The sequence below is a fragment of the Mus caroli genome, unplaced genomic scaffold, assembly GCF_978045245.1.
Source record: "Mus caroli unplaced genomic scaffold, Mus_caroli_1 scaffold_8, whole genome shotgun sequence".
Lineage (NCBI taxonomy): Eukaryota > Metazoa > Chordata > Mammalia > Rodentia > Muridae > Mus > Mus caroli.
In genome coordinates this window covers 24,105,400-24,125,907 of record NW_028227263.1, presented here as the reverse complement: position 1 = coordinate 24,125,907, position 20,508 = coordinate 24,105,400, and the positions used below count along the sequence as shown (strand labels likewise).

The 20,508-nt window shown below is 44.9% G+C and overlaps 1 protein-coding gene across 1 annotated transcript in view; it reads left to right on the top strand.

Moving 5' to 3' along the window:
* The window catches only part of Scnn1g (sodium channel epithelial 1 subunit gamma), a 33,475-nt gene that overhangs the window by 10,543 nt on the left and 2,424 nt on the right, over window positions 1-20,508 (top strand). The window contains exons 6-11 of the mRNA XM_021168623.3: window positions 1,910-2,073; window positions 15,118-15,216; window positions 17,087-17,204; window positions 17,720-17,798; window positions 17,880-17,937; window positions 18,129-18,190. Coding sequence (XP_021024282.1) covers window positions 1,910-2,073; window positions 15,118-15,216; window positions 17,087-17,204; window positions 17,720-17,798; window positions 17,880-17,937; window positions 18,129-18,190 — 580 coding nt within the window. The remainder of the gene's footprint in view (window positions 1-1,909; window positions 2,074-15,117; window positions 15,217-17,086; window positions 17,205-17,719; window positions 17,799-17,879; window positions 17,938-18,128; window positions 18,191-20,508) is intronic.

Sequence of the window (20,508 nt, the reverse complement as noted above, 5' to 3'; positions counted from 1 at the left end):
AAGGAAGGTAAGACTGTGGCCGGTCGGCTTGGTTTCCTCACAAGAACACATCCTCTACATCTTTTCTGTGCTTCTGAGGAGCCAACTAAGGGCCTTGCACATGGTGGGGAAAGCACTCTGCTACCAAGCTATGCTCCCAGCCCCTGTTTATTTTGAGATAGAGTCTTGCTAGATAGCCCAGGATAGCCTCAAACTTGTGAGCTTCCTCTCTTGGCCTCCTGAATACTGACGGTACAGTCACGCATGCTGCAGCACCATGCCAAGCCAATGGGAATTCTTGAAAAGCTCAATGCAAATAGAATTCAATTTGTTACACAGATCTGCTTTTGTTAGGAATAGCTAGGTTCTGTTACAGGGGAAATCTGCACTCAGAATCCTGACTATCATAACTGTGAAGCCTGAACCGTAAGAAGCTGTGACCCAGAGAGCCCGGTTCAGTGGTAAGAGGCTGGCTGGGAACTGAGTGAAGAGGGCAAGAGTCTTAGCTCTGCTGTTTGGCCTCCAGTACACCACATCCTTCTCTGGGCTCAGTTCCCTTATTTACAAATAGAAGACGTTAGAATAGCTCTGAGGTTCTCATCTTTCAATTCACACAGACCACTTGTTCATTGGTTCCTTTATGAAGCACTGATTGTCTGCTCTCTGCTGGCCCCAGTTTGAGGAGCTAGGGATGCAGTGGGGAACAAGACAGTTGTCCTTCCTGCTTTCAGGGAGCTTGGGTTTCTGTAGAAAGAGAAACTTGGGAAATGAATAAGTAGGCAGGGTCACGATCTAATTATAATACCAATGAGAGCTAGGTGGGGTGGGGAGGAAGCAGCAAGGGCAGAGAGTGGCTGGGCTCAGGAGAGGGGTGTGAGGGGAAAGGGGAGCTCAGAAATACCGGAACAGTTTGGAACCTAGAGAAGAAGATGAATCCAAGGTGCTCTAGAAAGACAAATAAGGTGTATCAGCTACTTTTCTGTTGCTGTGATAAAACAACATGACCAAGACAATGTGTGAAATAAAGCATCTAATTGGGTTTACAGTTCCAGTAGATTGGAGTCCATGGTAGTGAAGCAAAGGCATGGCAGAGGCAACAGCTGAGAGCTCCTATCTTGAACTGTAAGAAGGAGGCAGAGAGCTCACGAGGAATGGCAGGAGGTGTTTGAAAGCTTATGCCCGAGACACCTCCTCCAACAAGGCCATAAATCCTAATCCTTCCCAAACAGTTTCACCAACCGAGGCAACAAATTCAAACATACGAGCCTATGAGCAACATTCATATGCAAACTACCACATAAGAGCAGTGTGCTTGGAGCTGGTCCAGAAAGGGAGGAGATGGAATAAGTAGAGGGTAGGGGCTTGGATCGGGCTACATCTTCATAGCCTTGATGGTGACAGGCAGGGCAGTCGATGGCATCTCCTATATCCAGAGAGATGCAGCTGAAGGGCTTTAAGCAGTAATCTGACCTGACTTCCAATTTCTAGAGTTCCATTTGGCAGCTGGGTACAGAATATGTCTTACTAGAGAGCAAGTAGGAGAAGGAGAGAGGTTAAACCTGCAACCAGATACACCATCAAATCTTAGCTCTTCCCCAGCTCCACTCTGTAAGCAGCCACAGCACTGCAGGTTCCTTTGGATGCCCAGTAGAACTTCCTTTGTCAACATATTTACATGTCTCAGCCAGTTCCTTTACACTGAACAGAAACTTACTCTTAGCCAGCACCGTGACTGTGATGTGTGTGAACCACTACTTTGAACTTGCAATAAGCAGATTAAACACAAGTCCTACTGATCTAGAGATTCCAGTCAGGTATTCATCTACCTAGTATGTTCTAGAAGTCCCTGGGTCTTGGATTGGAGGCCCCCCAGACCTCTGGGGACTTTTTTTCCTAGCCTTTGACTACAACAAGCTGCTCTGTCTCCCAGGTCTGCAAGTCATCTTATACATAAACGAAGATGAATACAACCCCTTCCTGGTGTCATCCACTGGAGCCAAGGTGCTTGTCCATCAGCAGAATGAATACCCCTTCATCGAAGACGTGGGGACCGAGATCGAGACAGCAATGTCCACTTCCATAGGAATGCACCTGGTAAGAGAAGACTCACTGGCTTGTGTTTAGAGAGGAGGACCACATCCTGTTTGGAATGATCTCTAAGGAGGTGCAGCTGATGGAAAAGGGTACCATCTTCCACAGAGCAGGGCTTTCCAATGGCTTCCTCACTGGTTATTTCAGGAGTCACGTTCAAGTTTGCGTTTGCGTCTTCTAGATGGGTTAGCGAGCACAGGATGGCACCTAGGGAGAGAACCTAGGGAGATTCTCTTGTTAAAAACAGAACAAAGTGCCAGTGTTTATAGAATCAAAGTGTCAGACACTCACTATAGATTTGTCAGCCTTGTAAAGAAAGCAGGCCGCAGCAGCAGCCACTTACAGGCCAATATACAGTCAAGGGGTTTTCAGATATCTGTAGCCCATCACACTTCCAGCAATTTCATGTCATCTACTAAGAACCCTTTCTACCCTCAAGCCTTTGATGTTCTGTAACCTGGAGCCAGGCCTATCAAAAGAAGCATTCATGAACCCCAGGCACCAACTAACATAGCTTATTATTTCACTCTTAATCTTTGCCATTATGACAAGAAGACATTATATCCACTGTAGCTTTTCTTACCTTTTTCCTTAATGGATTTTTTTTTTACTTGTGTGTAGTGGAAAAACTAGACAAACAATGTCTTTATGGACTATTTATGTATTCGTATCTATGCTTACTGGCTCACTGTAAACTCCCAGCCCGTGTGCCTCATAAACCTAGTCTCTAGAGCAGTGGTTTCCAAATCCAGTTGGCCATTAGGGCCAGATTTTCTAAACTAGAATCTAAAAGGTGTACCAAAGGTCAAAGTCTTGGGATGATCTCAAGTTGGTGCTATCAGGAAATGTGACTTAGAAATGTATGTGATTCTCAGGCGGGGGTTAGGAGGTGATGTGGTAACCACTCGAGATTTGATTGATACCCGTCCGTCATTGAGCCATCCAACAGTTATTTTCTGAGTACTTCACAAGTGCTACACACAGGGGAGTCCAGAGGAGAGAATCAGCAGTGAGAAATGATGCAAATGACAAACTATAATCACCATATGTTCTGAAGGAGGAACGAGGATGGGCATAGTGGTCTGCATCTATAACCCTAGTGCATTGGAAGCCAAGACTGAGGAGTTCCAGGCTTGCCTGGGCCACATGGAAAGGCACTACCTCAAAGAACAAAAACAAGAGGCAGGTGGTAGGAGGTCTTTAGAAGAGCATATCCTGGGTGTTTTGGTCAGTTTTCTGTTCAAATGCCTAAAACTGGATTGTTTTTAAGTAGAGGCTTTTGTCTGGCTTGTAATTTGGAGCTGGGAAGCACAGCATGGTGTAACCATTGGCAAAGAGTCTTTGTGCTGCACTGTAACAGGACAGGTGCCTCACACAGTGAGTGCTCTAGATCAGGTTGGTCTCCCTCTTCATATAAAGCTACCAATGGCATCACAGGAACCCACCTTCATGCCCTTGTATCCCAGTGCTCTTCAAAGATCCCAGCCCCAAATATTAATCACACATGGGTTTAGGGATTACATTTTTAACACATGGATTTTGAAGACATATATTGGAACCATCAGACTGGGATACTGACTCAAGGGAGATGAGGTTCAGGGTATGCTACTCTGAGAAAATGTGATTTAAGATTCACCAGTAAAGATGAGGACATAGGATGGCAGTGGTACACAGCACATCTGTTGCTTCAGTGTTTATTGTTTAGAAACTTTGTTCCAATGTAAGAGACAGGTAGTGTGTACAGCTTGGGCTATATGAATGCTGATTTCCCAAGGAGACAAATGTCTTGAGTCTTCAGCAAGCTCAAGTGAGGAATTGAAAAACCTGGTGTACCACTAATTTGTTCACCAACAAGCCAAAAGCTCTCGGAAGACAAGTGTCCATTTCCATCCAACCTTCCCCATGCAGTTTTCCATACACACTGAAGACAGACTCAGACCTTTCAAACTCCTTCTTCCCTTATTCTTTTACTGCCTTTCTGCCTCCTGCCTCTCTCTCCTAGTGTCTGCAAATGGTTGAGTTAAGCAAGCTTGCAGAAGTTCAAAAGCAAATGGATTCCGCCCGCCCGCCCGCCCTCTCGGTCTCTGTTTTGAGCTTGGAAACACCCACCATATTATTAAGCAAACATTCTCTATACTGATGATAAACAAGGATCTGGTTGGGTTTTCAGCTACACCTGTAGAAAATCCAAGCCAGACAGCAAGGTCAGTCAGTCAGAGGTGTGATTGATGACCGAGTGGAACAACAACAACAACAAAAAGACAAGGATTACTGAGAGGTCAGCAGGGAGTCACTAAGAATAAATCCAAACAAACTAGACTTCCTTTTCACATTTTTCACATTTATTTGTTTGTTTACTTATTATTTATTATTGCTGGGTGTGTTAAGATGATAGACTTAGGGAGTCGGTCAACAAACTTTTTCTTGTTTTTTAAAGGCCTATAGGATTTAACATGTCCAAGACTCTGAATATCAAAAGAAGAGCCCAACCTCTAAGACAGGAAGGGAAAAACAACACACCTAGGCTTGGAGACAGCTTGCTGGTAGAGCATTTGCCTACTGTGCACCATATTCTGGGTTCTAGACACACATGCACGCACACACACAGACTGACAATTGATCAATCAACATATATTTGCAACATAGTGCTTATGTCTGGGGAAACCTGGGCGCTGTCTGTCTCATATCCAGTCTCAGATCTTAGAACATAACATATCCATAGTAATTTCTGGGTAGATGAGTGAATAGAAGGAGGGAGGGAGGGAGAGACAGATGGGTGGGCAACAGGATGAGTGGATAGACAGACAAAGGCTATGGAAAAGGCTTCCTGAACAATGAATTTTTGAAGAATTAGTTCCTGGCAAGTGATGTCAGGAAGGACTAGTCCAAATAGAGAGCAGAGCAGTTACAACAGTGTCATGGGTAGGATGGTAAGCCATACAGTAAAGCTTTTTTAACCTTAAATGATGGACACAGTGGCACATGCCTGCAATTCTAGCATTCAGGAGGCTGTAACAGAAAACCAGACTCAAAGTTAAGGTCTAAAGCAGGAAGAGTAGAGAATATTCAAGACTTGCCCACCTTGCTGTGTCTCAAGGGTAAACCCAGATGAAATTAAAATGCCCAGTAAGGAGGGCTGGGGAGATGGCTCAGTGGTTAAGAGCACCAGATGCTCTTCCAGAGGACTTGGGTTTAATTCCCAGCAACCCACATGGCAGCTCACAAGTAACAGTTCCAGGGCACCTGACACCCTCACACCCACATACATGCAGGCAAAACACCAATGCACATATGATAAAAATTAATAAATTGATATCCAGTAAGTAGATGCTTTGAGCCTGGAGCTCAGAAGAAAATTTGGGAGATAATTCTATATTTGGAAATGAATGCCATCATCTAAGACATGAAACAGAACCCTGAACATGAACTGCTCAAGAGATGAACAGAAAAAAAAAACAAAAAACACAGAGGAATAGAGAGGCAGAGAAGCAGGAGCCAGGGAGAATCTGTGATGGGTCAATGGGAGGGAGCATCCGGAAAGTTTGCCACGTGCACCTGAGAGGTCAAGCAAGATGAAAGGTGAGCAGGCAGGCATTCTCTGAGTTTGGAGACCAAGAGGGCACTGGCGCTCTTTGCCAGGACAGCCTTCAGTGGAAGAAGTGGAACAGAAACTGGTGTACAATAGGTTAGACAGTGATGGGAGTAGAGGAAGTGAGCAAGGGTGGATTATCACATCGTGAAGGTGTAGGGTTGAATCGTGGAGCAGAGAGGTAACCTCACTGTACTGCAAACCCAACAATATTCCTCTATTTTCAAGTTGCCCATAGCTTCTTTTCACAAGGCTGTATGTCTCAGGGATTTAGGATTCACGGGGTCTGGCTTGACACGTTAGTCCTCTAATCTCTGCACCTCCGTGACCTCGCCTGTATAGTGGAGTTGTGAGCAAACTGCTGCTTTGGGGCTGGTGAGAGCTCAGCGAGTTAATGTCTGCTAGGCACTTGAGTTATGTGCACTACATGCTTGGCATAGAACAAACAAATGCTCAGAAAAACGCACCAGCATTTTAAAAACACTGTGCATGTTTTTAAGAAAAAAAGATGTGGCCAGGCACAGTAATGAGTGCTTGCAATCCCAGCACTCAGGAGGTGGAAGTAGTAACAGATTTGGTGCCAGCTCCGGATACATATGGACACTTGTTGGAGGGGTGGCAGAGATGTTGGCGAAAACTTATCTTTTCTTTTTAATAACCCCTTCTTTTATGAGATAAGTACACATAGATGATATATGTCTATATTACTATATAACAGTATACTATTGTATCATAAATGAAGAATACTAATTATATATATATAATTATATATAATATATTTGTGTAATATATTATACAAATTAGTTGTATTTGTTAAAAACATCTTTTCTGGTTTGTGTTTCCTTTGAGTTTCTTAGAGTATTTTTCAATGAAAACCACTGAGTGTTACACAGCACCCCCTCTGTTTCCTCTCCTTTGTCAGTATGTTTATTGAGGATTTCCCTTCTTTGATATCAGACACTGACATGAATTTTCTTCCGGTTAATTTACCACTTCATTTAATACTTTACCCAGTTTGGTTTCTTTTCTGCAGGATGTAAAGCAGAAACTAAGTATATTTCTTTCTCTAAAAATTTTTTAATGTCTTAACTTCAAATTTTGAGCAATTTGTTTCCACCATTAATGGGGAGTACAAATTGTTTTGCAACACAAAGAAACCTTTATAATGTATCACAAAATACAAAGAGAAGAGTTTCCTTTATTTAACCTGTTTTAGTTGCTTTTCTCATTGTGACAAACACACACACACACACACACACACACACACACGTACACAACATAAAGACAAAAGCAATATAAAGAAGGAAGGATTTAACTGGGCCACACAATTTGAGGATAGAGTTCATGATGCAAAGGAAGGGACATCAGCAGGAGCAGGAGGTGCCTGGTCAGTGGGCCCAGAGCAAGAAGCAGAGGATGGACGTGGGTGCTCAGCTCGCTTTTTCTCTGTCTCTTTTATTCAGTCTGAGACCTTAGTCTACAGGGTGCTGCTGCCCACATTCAAGGTGGGCTTTCCCACTTCAGCTAAACCTCTTTAGAAACATTTTCACAGACACCCACAAGAGGTGTGTCTTCTAGGTGATTCCAAATGCACTCAAGGTGACAGTCAAAATTAACCACCTTGCCACCCATAGTTGCAATTAGGGAAAAGTCCTGCAATTGTTTTGTTTTGTTTTACTAATTTTTAAATTTGTTGATTTTTATTATTAAAATAATTTTTTTCTGAGTTACTCTAATTCAAGATATATCACCAGCATCTACCGTAGCACTAGATAGTCCTCCAGTCTCAATGACAACATTGAATTTTGTTGCATAAATATTGGCATCATGGTATTCTGTTTCTATAGTATACAGTTGTCCTATGGCATTGGAAGGAAATTGCTTCGACTCTTCAATACTGACATCCATAGCACAGTATTTGCATACATTTCCCTATATGCTTTAAATCATGTCTAGATAACTTATAATATTCAATATCGTATAAATGCTATGTAAATCACTGAAAAAAAATCTACAGATGTTCATTATAAATGCATAGTCTTAGTTAGGGTTTCTACTGCTGTGATAAAACAACATGGCCAAAGGTAATTTGGTGGAAAGGCTTTATTGCATCTTTTAGCTTGTACTCCACCACCCAGGGAAGTCAGGGCAGGAAGTGGGAGGTAAGCGCTAGTGCAGAGGGCATGGAGGAGCGCTACTTGCTCATGGCTTATTCAGCCTGCTTTTTTAAGCCTTCAGAATCACCAGCCCATGGGGGCAAAACACACAAAGGGCTGGGCCCTCCCACATGAATACAACACAGATTTGCCTTTAGGCCAATCTTATGGGGCACATTCTCAATTAAAATTCTTGGATATGTCTCGCCCAGCATTTCCTATTCATAATTGACTGAAATCTTTGATGATCAATCTGGACCCCGTGTTTGCATAGAGTCCACACACCCTCTAAATACGAATACTATGTAAATATTACATAATTATGCTGTATGATTTAAAGAGTAATGTCAAAGAAAGGATCAGCATATGCAATAGAGATACAGTTTTATTTATTTATAAAGATTTGTTTACATGTATGTATGTATGTATGCATGTATGTATGTATGTGTTGTGCACGTGTTCATGGAGGCCAGAAGGTATCAGATCCCTTGGAGTTGGTGTTGCATGCATTTGTGAACTGCCCAATGTAAGTGCTTGGATGTAACGTAAGGTGCTAAAATCGTATGAGCTACTTTTTGGGGGTCGGGGTGGGGGAGACAGGGTTTCTCTATGTAGCCCTGGCTGTCCTGGAACTCACTCTGTAGTCCAGGCTGACCTCGAACTCAGAAATCTGCCTGCCTCTACCTTCCAAGTGCTGGGATTAAAGGCATGTGCCACCACTGCCCAGCTAGTATGAGCTCTTAATCACTAAGCTATTGCTCCAGCTCCAAGATAAAGTTTTAAAACACATTTTCAACCTGACTATATATGTTACTGTTTTGTTCTATCTATCTATCTATCTATCTATCTATCTATCTATCTATCTCTACTTTATTGGTGTTCTAGGCAAGTTCTCTACTAGTAAGCTACATCCCCATATCTTTATTACTATCATCATCATTATATTTATTTTGAGACAAGGTCTCACAATGTAGCCCAGTTCAACCTTGAGCCCACCAATCCCCACCTCAGCCTACTAAGTACCTAGGATACAGGCAGTCCCATACCCAGGCCTTCTGTGTACTTTAAGGTTACGAGTTCAAGGCCTGCATTCTCTGTAATAGAAGGCCCCCTGCTGTTGCAGTAAGGCCTGTCTGTTGGACTGAAGTGAATCAAGAGGGAGGTAGAATTTGAAAGGTGAGCTGAGGCCAGTGAAGGAATGCTTGAGTCACCAGGCAGTGAGGACACTGATGGGACAAGATCCGTAATTTAGATAGGTGAGTACAGGGTGGTGGAGGAAGAGAAAGTGGGGCCAGGAGAACAAATGAGTGACTCTCAATACTTCCAATGAGGGACGACATCAGGTCAGACGGGGAATAAGAACAGTGAGGACTCAGCTGACTTGAAGATGCCTCTTTGTATCTCCTGATGACAGAAAGCAATGCAGGAGACCTTTGCAGAAGGAAACTTAGGTTTCTAGCTTGAACAGCTGGATAGACTAGAATGCCATTAGCCAAGATGAGGAAGTTATAGGGGGTGGGGAGATCCTGAGCTGAGATTTAGACAGTATCACTTAACTTTCGCCTCTTTTTAACCATCCTCAAAACCAGTGGCTTCAACCCACCACCAAGTGTTAGGTCTGTCTGTGGGGTAGACAGTGCAACTGGGTTCATCTGAGAAGTTTCTCTGATCCAGACCAGACTATGTTGACCTCAAGCAGCGTGGTTCATAGCATGTAGAGTCAAGTGCTGGATCTGCTGGGCCACCTGTGTCTCCTCCCTGTGGCCTCTCCTCACCAGACGGCTGGCTTGGACATGTTCACATGGGTGGCACAGTCTCCAAGGTCAGCAAAAGAAAGCTAATTCTGATGTGCATGCACTTTTCAAGTATCTGCTTGGATCAGGCTTCTTCATAACCATCGGTCAAAGTGTGAGTCATGTGGCCTACCCAGATTCAACCAGTGGACAGCAAACTTTATCTCTTGATGAGCTGGCAAGACTTGACTAATTGTTTGCAAACTCCCACAGACATGGTATGTTTAAGATATTGGAGGGTAGACTGTGATTGGGTTGTAGGGTGAATAAATAAACAAATATAATAAAATAAGAGGGAAACCTATAAAACAGAGATTTTTTTTGCTAGGATATATAAGCTGTGAGAGAAAACCTAAAGTTGTTGCAGCTTGCTCCTGGCGGGGGAGGGGAACGGTATTTGTGGACCACTGAGGCAAAGATTACCAGTGGCCAATTAGGTCTCAGCAGACAATATATCTGTGAAGGCAATTTAAGGATAAAAGGTTTGTTGTTGTTGTTGTTGTTGTTGCTGTTGTTGGCTAGAGGTCAGCTATGGGGACACCAGTCGCTTGTGCTGCTGTGCTGAGAGAAGATGGGTCATGAGTGGACAGCACACATATTCTAATAATTAAAACTGACCTTTGTGGCGAAGCTCGGTGCTCTGCACTTTCTTAGCACGAGTTTGACGAATACTCACACCAGTAAGCAGAGGCAGAGAACAAAGAGGAAGGACTCTGGACTGGAACCACGGCCCTCTCTTAGCAGCCACATGTGAGGCTCTCTGTGACTATGATATTGAGGGTTTTTTCCCTGGCAAAAACTCAAGTGTTCCATTTTTAAAGGGAAAAAAAAAATCTCAGATCAAATACATTTCCCTTCATAGACCAGGGCTTGGCACCAGCACCAAAACCCTTCTTCAGAGTAAAATTAAGTAAATAAACAATTCGGCTTACAAAAAGTTCTGAGAGCTAGGAAAGCCACACCCTGAATCACCAGGTTGGGGGGGGGCACACATCCTCCATCCCCCACCCCACCCCCACCCCCAGCCTTCAAGGAGCCAAAGCAGAAGGATTACAGGTTTTAGACATTCCGGGGCTGTACACTAGGGCACTAGGGCAGGCTGTTCTCCCTCCCCAGAAGCCTGTGCAATGCTCTATGAAGGTGCTCTCTTCATCCTTAGAGAAGGCAGATGCCTTCTTTGTGGCTCCCCATTGTGAATCTTGATGAAAGTGACAGTCTACGGCTCTAAACAGTTTATTGTTTGTTCATGGTGGAAAATGGATGCATAATGAACCATACCCATTTCTCAGCGTAGCCCTGAGATTGAGTATCTTTTGCAGGGAGGAATGTCCGGGAAGGGAAGCTTATTGGCTAAGTCCTTTGGGCCTCTAGGTACCTCATTAGCATGAAGAACTCTGTTTCAGGGCTACATGACCATAGGACATGTTTCTTTTGTGTGAGGTCCATGGCATGTGTTCCAAGTCAGGAGTCTGGAAGGGAGCTGGGAGTCCCCTGAGCTTCGAGTGTGTCCTCCCCGAGTCTCTGGGTCTCAACCTGCTCTACCTTAACAAACTTCCTGGCATGGCTTTATGTCCCACAACTGACAAAGGCAACATAAGGATAAAACAGTTGATTTTGGCTCCCAGTTTGAATATACAGTCCATTATGGAAGCAGTGATGAAGGCAGGACTGGCTGGTCACATTTTGTCCTCTGTCAGGATGACACAGAGATGAACGTAGTGAATGGTATGGCTATATTCAGATGATCTTTCTTCCTCAGTTAAACATTTCTGGAAATATTCTCACAGATGTACCTAGAGATATGTTTTCTAGATGATTCTAAATACTGTCAGGTTAACCATTAAAATTAACTATGTATCACGGGTAAGGGATTACCAAAAGCATATTGTAAATTGTTCTCAGGAAAAAAAATCCCTGAAGTCTAGGGAAACCAATAATTCAGTTTGAGGTATCATGATTGGGATCTGAATTCAGATTTATTCCAACCCTGTGGCCCCCTATCTCTGACTGTATAGCCAGTGAACCTGTCACTACAGTTTGTTTAGAGATGATTGGCCATTGGTCATCATGTGGTTGGTGCAGAAGGGGTCCCTAGGAGGGCGCAGAATCCTACCCTTGGTGTATGGTCAGATGAGATGGTCAGAGACAGGGTTAAGTCTTGGATCTGCTTCTATGAGCAGTCTAGGGTGCCATTTCAGATGCATCCTCTTGGGACTAGGTGGGATGAGGGTATTCCTTCTGTAAAAGAGAAAAATCTTTTATCCCCAAGAAGTCTCACCCTAAAATGTACACGGTGGAAACAGATTGCTGTCTTGCTCTAGGTGGGCTGGGAGGCCAGTTTGCTTACTGCTCAACCTTCTGTAGGGCCCTGAGACAGATGTAGGTGATGCACAGCTTTGAGACAGGCAGCAGGAGACACAGCTCCACCTTGGGCAGCCTGGGTTCTTTTCACAGACCTTTACCTGGTCAAAGCCAGGACTCTCCACACAGAGTAGGAGCTCAGGACCAGTCAGTATGAATCAGATCTGGAGGTGTGGCAGGGCACACCTGGCAAAGTTCTTCCAGCTGAGTCTGCAGGAAAGACCTCCACCTATTGGAAATAAGTGAGGAGAAAGCCCTGAACCACCCAAGGCTCCCATGGGAATAAGCAGCATTGCAAATAGACACCACTGGGTCCTGAGACATCATTTGGATTCTAAGACTTGTATGCTTTTTGAGGACTTATGGATTTCCCGAGTCCCAGCCACCTTTGCTAACCTAACTCAGCCCACCTAAGCACACAGACCCCCTTACCTGGATGCCAGAAGGTGTTCTTGCTGCAGAACACAAGTAGAGCCTGTGGCAGACTGGCTCTGTGCACACTGGCTCAGCAAGCTCTTGGCCCCCAAGATTCTAAGGAGCTTGCAGCTCAGAACACCCCGCAGGGTGACAAGGAAAAAAGATGTCCTTGGACAGAGCTACTGTTTGGATTGTCGGTATCTTGTTTCTCAGCCCAGCCTTGGCAAACATCAGAATCTCTAAATGGATTTGCCATTCAGCTTTTAGTCCATTGATTCTGCACTGACTGGAAACAAGCTCATTTGTTATTAGTACATTAGTGAAAAGAACAGGTTGCAAAACAGTCATGTGTGTCTGTCTGTCCATCAGTGAAGCACCTTTGCTTTCACCTTTGCTTGCTTCTGTTGTTCCAAGGTTTCACAGTGAGCATGGCCAATTGCCCTTCAGGAACTTGCAGTTAATTGAGGGAGACTAATGGGTCAGCAGATGAATTACAAAACAGAGAAAGAGTAGCCTGTGGCCGTGCCTCTGGTCTGTTTCTGGCCCTCTGGGTGCCTCTCTGTTCTTTGTTTTGCCCAGTCATCATTCTTTCTTTTAGAAACAAGCCATCTGTGCCTCTTTAGCCCTGACCTACAACAATAACAGCGTGCATGGGTGTATGGGTGCACACGCAGGCTTTCTCACACACAAGCAGGCTGCAGACCCTCGCTCTAGGCTGGCTACAATTTCTGTTTAGGATTCTTCTAAGAAAGTTGACATCCAGAGCCAGAAGGCAAGAAAATGGGCTCTGCCACAGGGACAGGAACCTTGGGCATCTCACACCAGTAACACTTCTGCCTGACCTTCCAGCCCCCCTTCCAGCAGATAAGCAGATGGCTTATCACCATTCAGAAAGCTGAATCCAGGTTTCTTAACAGGGTGTTGGTTTTCCCTTACTCCTTCTCTGATTTGTTGCCAGAGATCTCTAGCCCTGACCCCTGTGCTGGGAATTGAACTCACACAGGCCAGATAAAGGCTCTACAACTGAGCTACATTCCCAGCCCCAGAGATTTCTCTCTTTCTCCGTGTTTCAGGCCCCATGGACCTTCCTACCTCAATCATTGCTGCTCCCTCTGCCTGGCACTCAGCCCTCTGTTCTGCACAAGGCCAGCTCCCTTCTACCATTTTATACTGAGTTAACGTAACAAAGGTGCCTTGGGAAGCCATGAAGGGGAAGTTGGTGACATAGTCTGTGCTCCAGTCTCATTCCTTTGCTTCAAAAACAAACCCACCCTGAGCAGAAGCAGTTGGTGGAAGGAAAGGCTTATTTAACTCCAAGCTATAGTATATTATTTCAAAGAAATGAAGGAACCTGCACACGAGCCGCATCACATCCAGTGAAGAGCAGGGAAGAGCAAATGCTCACACACACACACACACACACACACACACACACACACCTGCTCTCTGCTCAGCTTCCCCCTCCCCACCTGCTCTCTGCTCAGCTTCCCCCTCCCCACCTGCTCTCTGCTCAGCTCGCCCTCTCCACCCTTCTGCTGTCCCAGGCCCCACGCGGGAATGGTGCCACATACATTCAGGATAAGTCTTCCTACTTCAAGCAATGACCACTACTCCACCTCCCCACACTCACAGCCACAGACCCGCCAGGTAAAGACAATTACTCAGTTGAGATTCTCTTCCCTGCTGCTGTTAAGTTGTGGCAAGCTGATATTTAAAACTAACCATCGTAGGCTAGAAAAGAATTTACCAGGGCATAAAAGCAGAGAAAGAGAACGTACCGAAATACTTTGCAAGAAGTACAGTGAGTAAGGTCGCAGAGAGGGTCCGCACCACTCAGAAGGGGTAACTAGCAGTATTTTTACAGCAGTCAAGTGGAAAGTTAGTTCATTTTGCACTGTAAGGCTCTTGTGCAGGCCCATATCTGAGGGGACAACAGACCTTTCCTTATCTTATTGAGTAGTAAATTTTACGGTTTTTCGGTAACACATAAGGTATATGGGAGAGTAGAGGTTAGGCTATTTAAAGTATAATGAATTTTGTTCTTAGTTTTGGTCTTTATCTCGACCAAAGGGCTCTTTCTCTGAGGCTTTGCTGATGAGTCTAAAAGGTTGACCGTCTCATCCCCCTAAGCCTTTCTACCCCGTGTCCTTGAGCATTATCTAAAATTATCTCATTTTAAAAATCTCTCTGTGTGTGTGTATAAGTGTGAGTGTGTATGTGTGTGGGCACACATACGAGACACACTGATATGCATGCCACAGGACACACATAGATATCAAAGACAACCTCAGGAATCTGTAATATTTCAGGCTAGATGGAACACAAGGTTCCAGGGAGTCTTCTGTCTGCCTCCCGTTTTCTGGTCAGGGTGCTAGGATTACAGACACAGGTTCTACTGTGTCCAGCTTTCTGTGGGTTCCAAACTGAGGGATTTAAGCTCAGGTCTTCACACATATGAGCCAAACACTTTATCCACTACACCTCATCTCTCCAGCCCCATTTCATTGATGAGTAAGCTAGTAAGACAAAGTGTCTCACTGGCCATCTGGCTGTCTATCCTTCCTGCATATATGCTCAGTGAGAGCAAGGTACTTGTCCCAGTGTCTACAACTGCCCCAGACACCTACTAGGTAACTGATAAACTTGGGTGAGTAACTAAACGATTCGTTAGCTTCAGAGGGAATCCTCCCATCTGGACAACATAGATGATTGTGTGCTCTTACCATTGCAGACAGAATCCTTCAAGCTGAGCGAACCTTACAGCCAGTGCACAGAGGACGGCAGTGATGTGCCCGTCACAAACATCTACAATGCTGCCTATTCCCTCCAGGTATGGTCTGACGGGGGGCACTCATCTGACGTGTGGCCTAGTTCCAAAAGATGAAGTTATATCTATGCTGAGGTGTGTCTGGGACCAGGAACTAGAGTGAGGATATCTGGGGTTGATCCAAAGACCTCAGGTACAAACGGCGCCAGCTGATTCCAGTCTTCTTCAGTCCTCTGTAACCAGAGCTTAATTGATTCACTGAGGTTTGTGTGGAACGCAATGTACAAGGTAGACAGGTCTGATGCTAAATGGGCTTTGGCAAATGACAGACAGAGGGAAACCTCCAGCAGGAGACACTGGCTGAGGGGGTCAAAAGGTTGGCTTCCAGGTACATTTGTGCCCCATGATTTGGGGAAGTTGTACCCCTTGCCCGTCATGCTGAGATCAGCATGATCTGACTTGGCAGCTCCTGGACCCCTCCAGGTTTCGTGCTGGCTGCTCTAGTCAGAATGACATTTAAAAATTAGGAAACTTCATAAGAGAACTCTATATTTCTAGCTTCTCTTAAACAAAAAAGGAGGAGGAGGAGAAGTAGTAGTAGTAGTGATGATCTGGGATCTGGGAGTCCGTGTCCCAGCAGGACAGACCATGGGAGGAGCCATCACATTGAACAAGCTATAGATTAGCTGATATCTACAGATCTGATCAATATAGCATAAGGCACCACCGACTCTATAGGTGTTACAGTTTTCAACCCTTAAGTTCAATGAGTGGTGGACTGTTACAGCAACTCTCTCAAGCTGGAACTCTGAAGTCAGCCTCTTATTAGGATATTAGAGAGCCCACAGACAGCAGCTTGGCAGAATAAAAGGACCAAAGCAGGGGATGGGGGGGTGTAGGGTGGGAGGGAGGTTAGAAAGATGGCGTAGGAGATAAAGCACTTGCCTCAGAAAGCATGGGGGCATGAGTTCAGACTCTCAGAAGCCCCAGGGAAAGGCAGATATGTGCTTGTAATCCTACCAGTGGCAAGATGGGACATAGAGACAGGTGGGTCCCTAGACGCTCTCTTGGCCTATGGAGCAAATGAAGGTCCAGGCCCTTTCTACCACGTGAGGGCTGACACCGAGGTGAATGGGGAAAGCGGAGAAACTACTAATCCACACAGTCCTAACGGTCCAGTCCTCAGTTCCCAGTCCTCCACACTGGATCTCTCGGGATTAGGACCACAATACCAGGAAGCTCCTAGTATAGGGCTTCAAAGCCAAGCTACTCAGGTTTAAATCTCAGCATCTGGGGGTTTTGTTTTTGTTGTTTTTTGTTTTGTTTTGTTTTGTTTTTTTTCCCTGAGACAGGGTTTTATTTTGTAGTTCAATATATCTTTGAACATATTATGTAGCTCAGGCTGGCCCACCAAGTTGCTATGTTCCTGCCTGTTTTCTGAATGCTGAGACACCTGGCCCAAATGTCAATTTATATCTATGTTCTGTGTAACCTCAGGCAAATTACTCAAATCTCTGTTGTCTTTGTCCCTTCTTTGGATGAGTATAATATTACTCCAAGAGACTGTGCATGAACTACATGATCATATGAAAATATGTGTCCTTATCATAAACTTTAACCAGGGCATCTTTCTCATGAACTCACTATGAGGAGATGGGGTAAAGTCCATTGGATGGTAGCGGGGATCCTGGTCAGCAGACCCTCTAACACTAACAATCCCCCTTGTTGAGCCTTCCTTCTTGGCTCAGTTCTGATGGAGGCTAGAATGTTCCACACTGGGCATCTGTGGGGGGGGGGGCGGGGGAGTAGGCTTCAATTTTTTTTTAACCTTTTCTTTAATTTTATATTTATGTGTTTTGGACAGTGTGGTCAGAAAGGGCTCTGGCCTCTCCCTGCAAGAAGGTTAAAAACATTCCTCGGTATTCTCTTTCAGATCTGCCTTTACTCATGCTTCCAAACGAAGATGGTGGAAAAATGTGGCTGTGCCCAGTACAGTCAGCCTCTACCTCCAGCAGCCAATTACTGCAACTACCAGCAACACCCCAACTGGAGTGAGTGATCTTACCCCCAGCCTTGCACACCCCAGGACAGGAATCCACTTGGCCCAGCAATGGCTTGGCCTGTCAATGAATGGCTTATCCTGTGATGTTCTTGAGCCCCTGTCTTTATTGCTTGTTGTCTGAAAAAGTGTTAGAGGCCCTTTCTATCCCCAAGCCTGGCTTGGATTTTACTCACTCTGTAGACCTGACTGACCTTGAACTCAGAGATCAGTCTGCCTCTGCTTCCTGGGTGCTGGGATTAAAGGTGTACACTTCCACACCCAGCTCCCAACTCATATTTTTAACCAGGAAATGATCTAATTCCTGACATCACAAACCAGCACTGGTTCCTCTCCCACCCCCCAACCACCCCATCCCCCCACTTGCCAAAAAACAAAAATGACCCTCAGCATTTGTAAAAGGTGTGCACACAAGTAACCAGCATGAGGCAGTGTAGGCTCTACAGGTGACCCTAGGAAGGGTGGTGTGTCCCCAAAGGTCATACCACCTTCTATCCTGTCCCCCAGTGTATTGCTACTACCAGCTGTACCAGGCCTTTGTCCGGGAAGAACTGGGCTGCCAATCAGTGTGCAAGCAATCCTGCAGGTGAGTAGACCTGAGGGTTGGGGCAGATAGGACCGAGCTAGGCCAGCAGCTTGTGTTCACTCTAGGCCTTTCTCCCCACAGCTTTAAGGAATGGACACTGACCACCAGCTTGGCACAGTGGCCATCTGAGGCTTCTGAGGTAAGCTCTGTTTCCACTCCCTGCCACCCCTGGAGCCCTTGGTGTCCTCAGCTAGTCTACAAGTGGGGCGGCGGGGACAGAGTTCCTGGGTGGATACACCTACACTGCCAAGGCCAGAGACAGGGTGTGTGTGCGGCTGAAGAAGAGGGCAGTGGGTACCCTTAAGCCCACTATTTCTTTCTCCATCACAGAAATGGTTGCTGAATGTTCTCACCTGGGACCAAAGCCAGCAAATAAACAAAAAGCTCAACAAGTAAGTTTCCCTCCACCCAGTTCCCTCTGCCTCTGTCCGCCACAGGCTCTGGGCCCTAAGCTTGCTTCCTCATTGCTGAGCCCTCCCTTTTCGTTCATTCAATCATTTAATCAACAAATATTTACTAAGCTCCTATCATGAACCAGGCCCTGCTCTGGCTTTTGTTTGACCATGATCCATCATACGAAATACATTTTGCGTTGTGGCCCATTGAGTCTGTAAGTGGAATAAAGCATGCAACAGTATTTCCTTGTGATGTACAAAGCACTGGGGCTGACTTTCAGCTGACACACAATGCTCTGGCCAAACCTATTGTTTACAGTTGTCTTTCCATACCCTCTGGGGATCTGCTCCACAACTCCCCATGAATACCAAAATCCCTGAGTGCCCAAGTCCTGTATGTGAAATGGTACAAGTTTGCATATGACCCACCACATCCTCTCATCCGTTTAAGTCATCTCTAGAGTACCTGTGAGGCCCAATGTGATGGAAATACTATGGAAATAGCTATCATTTTAGATTGTTCAGGGAACCTGTCAAGAAACACGTCTGTGCCTGTTCAATCGAGGTGTTATTATTTTTCTTTTCAAAAATTCCCCTCCATGGTTGGTTGAACATGTGGACGCAGAACCAACAGACACAGAGGGAGTGTGGGTTTCTATCCTAATTGATCACCATACACTAATCTAATTAGTTAGTGACCATACCATCATAACAAACATTTTAAATATGCCTTTCAATTTTTCTGTTATTTCTTTGTCTTTTTTCTTTACCTTCTTGTGGGTTTTTGTTTTGTTTTTCACAAGATCTTGGTTGGTTTCAGTGAATGACCTTGAATCCTCTGTCTCTACCTATCAAGTACTGAGATCGTAGGCATGAATCACCATGCCCAGCTTTGCCTAGTCTACTCAGTCATGTAGCAGATAGTACCGTAGCCCATTAAAACTTGCTTTGTGACTTGCTGGTGTTTCCTGCCTTATATAAATAGTCCCTTTGACATTCTATCTTCTAATCCTACTTGGATCTTTTTCACAAAGAAATTCATTTCTGAAATTCTTTTAGTAAAAATTATCTAGGCCAGAGATCAGGAATTTCAGAGACAAAGATGGGAGTGATTGAATTCACCTCTGTGACTCAAGGCATATAAATTCCTACTCTGGCCATCACTAGGTCCCTCCTTAGGGTCTTACCCAGTAAAAGCCAATCTGGTCTCCAGTCCAGAGCATCCCACTAAGGGCCAAGTGGTATGTGAGTTGTTGGGGGAAGGTGGCAGCATTCAGGTGACCAATCAGTGTAAAGGTAAAGACAGAATTAGCCCGTCAGTAATCCCAAAACTTTGGAGGCAAGGCAGGGGGGTTGAGAGTTCAGGGCAAGATTAGGCTACTCCTTAAGAAACTGTCTCAAATAAACATAACTAATGAAACAACAAGAAAATAGAAGGAGGCTGAGCATTTGCAACGAATTGTTGCAGATGAGTGACCCCTAGCCTAATCTAGCTCCATAAACGGGGTCCTTTATTTTCAGCTTCCTCTGAGAGATGAGATGTGCTATGAACTGTAATGTCCATCCTCTCATCCTATCAGATGGCTATGTAAGAGTAAGGGCTGTGAAAGGGCACAAACCTCCCAGTTTACCACTGCCCTACTGGGAGAGAGATTAGAATGGCAGTTTAGGGTGATCTCTTGAAGCCTAATGGGTCTGGCTGTGAACCTGCTCATTCAACAGTTTATGCAGTGAATGAGCCCAACCTGTGTCTCGTTTTCCACACTGGTATAGTAGGGGGATGATTAAAACACAGCTCTCTACCTCAGAGAGATGTTATGAGAACTGCATTCATTCACTCGAGGGTCTTCCACCAGTGTTTGGTGACATTGAAAATGCCTAGTAGATGTCAGATGCTATTACACGTATGATCACTACTACCTTAGTCTGCACACTTCTCTCACGTGCACCACCTACTGTCTCCTCTACGAGTCTGAGGCTGCAATCCAACAATTACCAATGTCAAAATATGATTCAAGGGTGGCTGGATGAATTGACTTCCTCTGGATGTTGAGAAACAGTTTTTGTTTTTTGTTTGTTTGTTAGTTTGTTTGTTTAGTTTTGTATTTTAGTGAATAGGTGCCCTGAGATCCAGGTCTGTCTTAGTGTTTCTATTGCTGCAACAAAACACCATGACCCAAAAGCAAGTTGGGGAGGAAAGGGTTTATTTGGCTTACACTTCCACATCACTGTTCATCATTGAAGGAAGTCAGGATAGGAACTTCAACAGGGCAGGAACCTGGAGGCAGGAGCTTATGCAGAAGCCATGGAGGGTG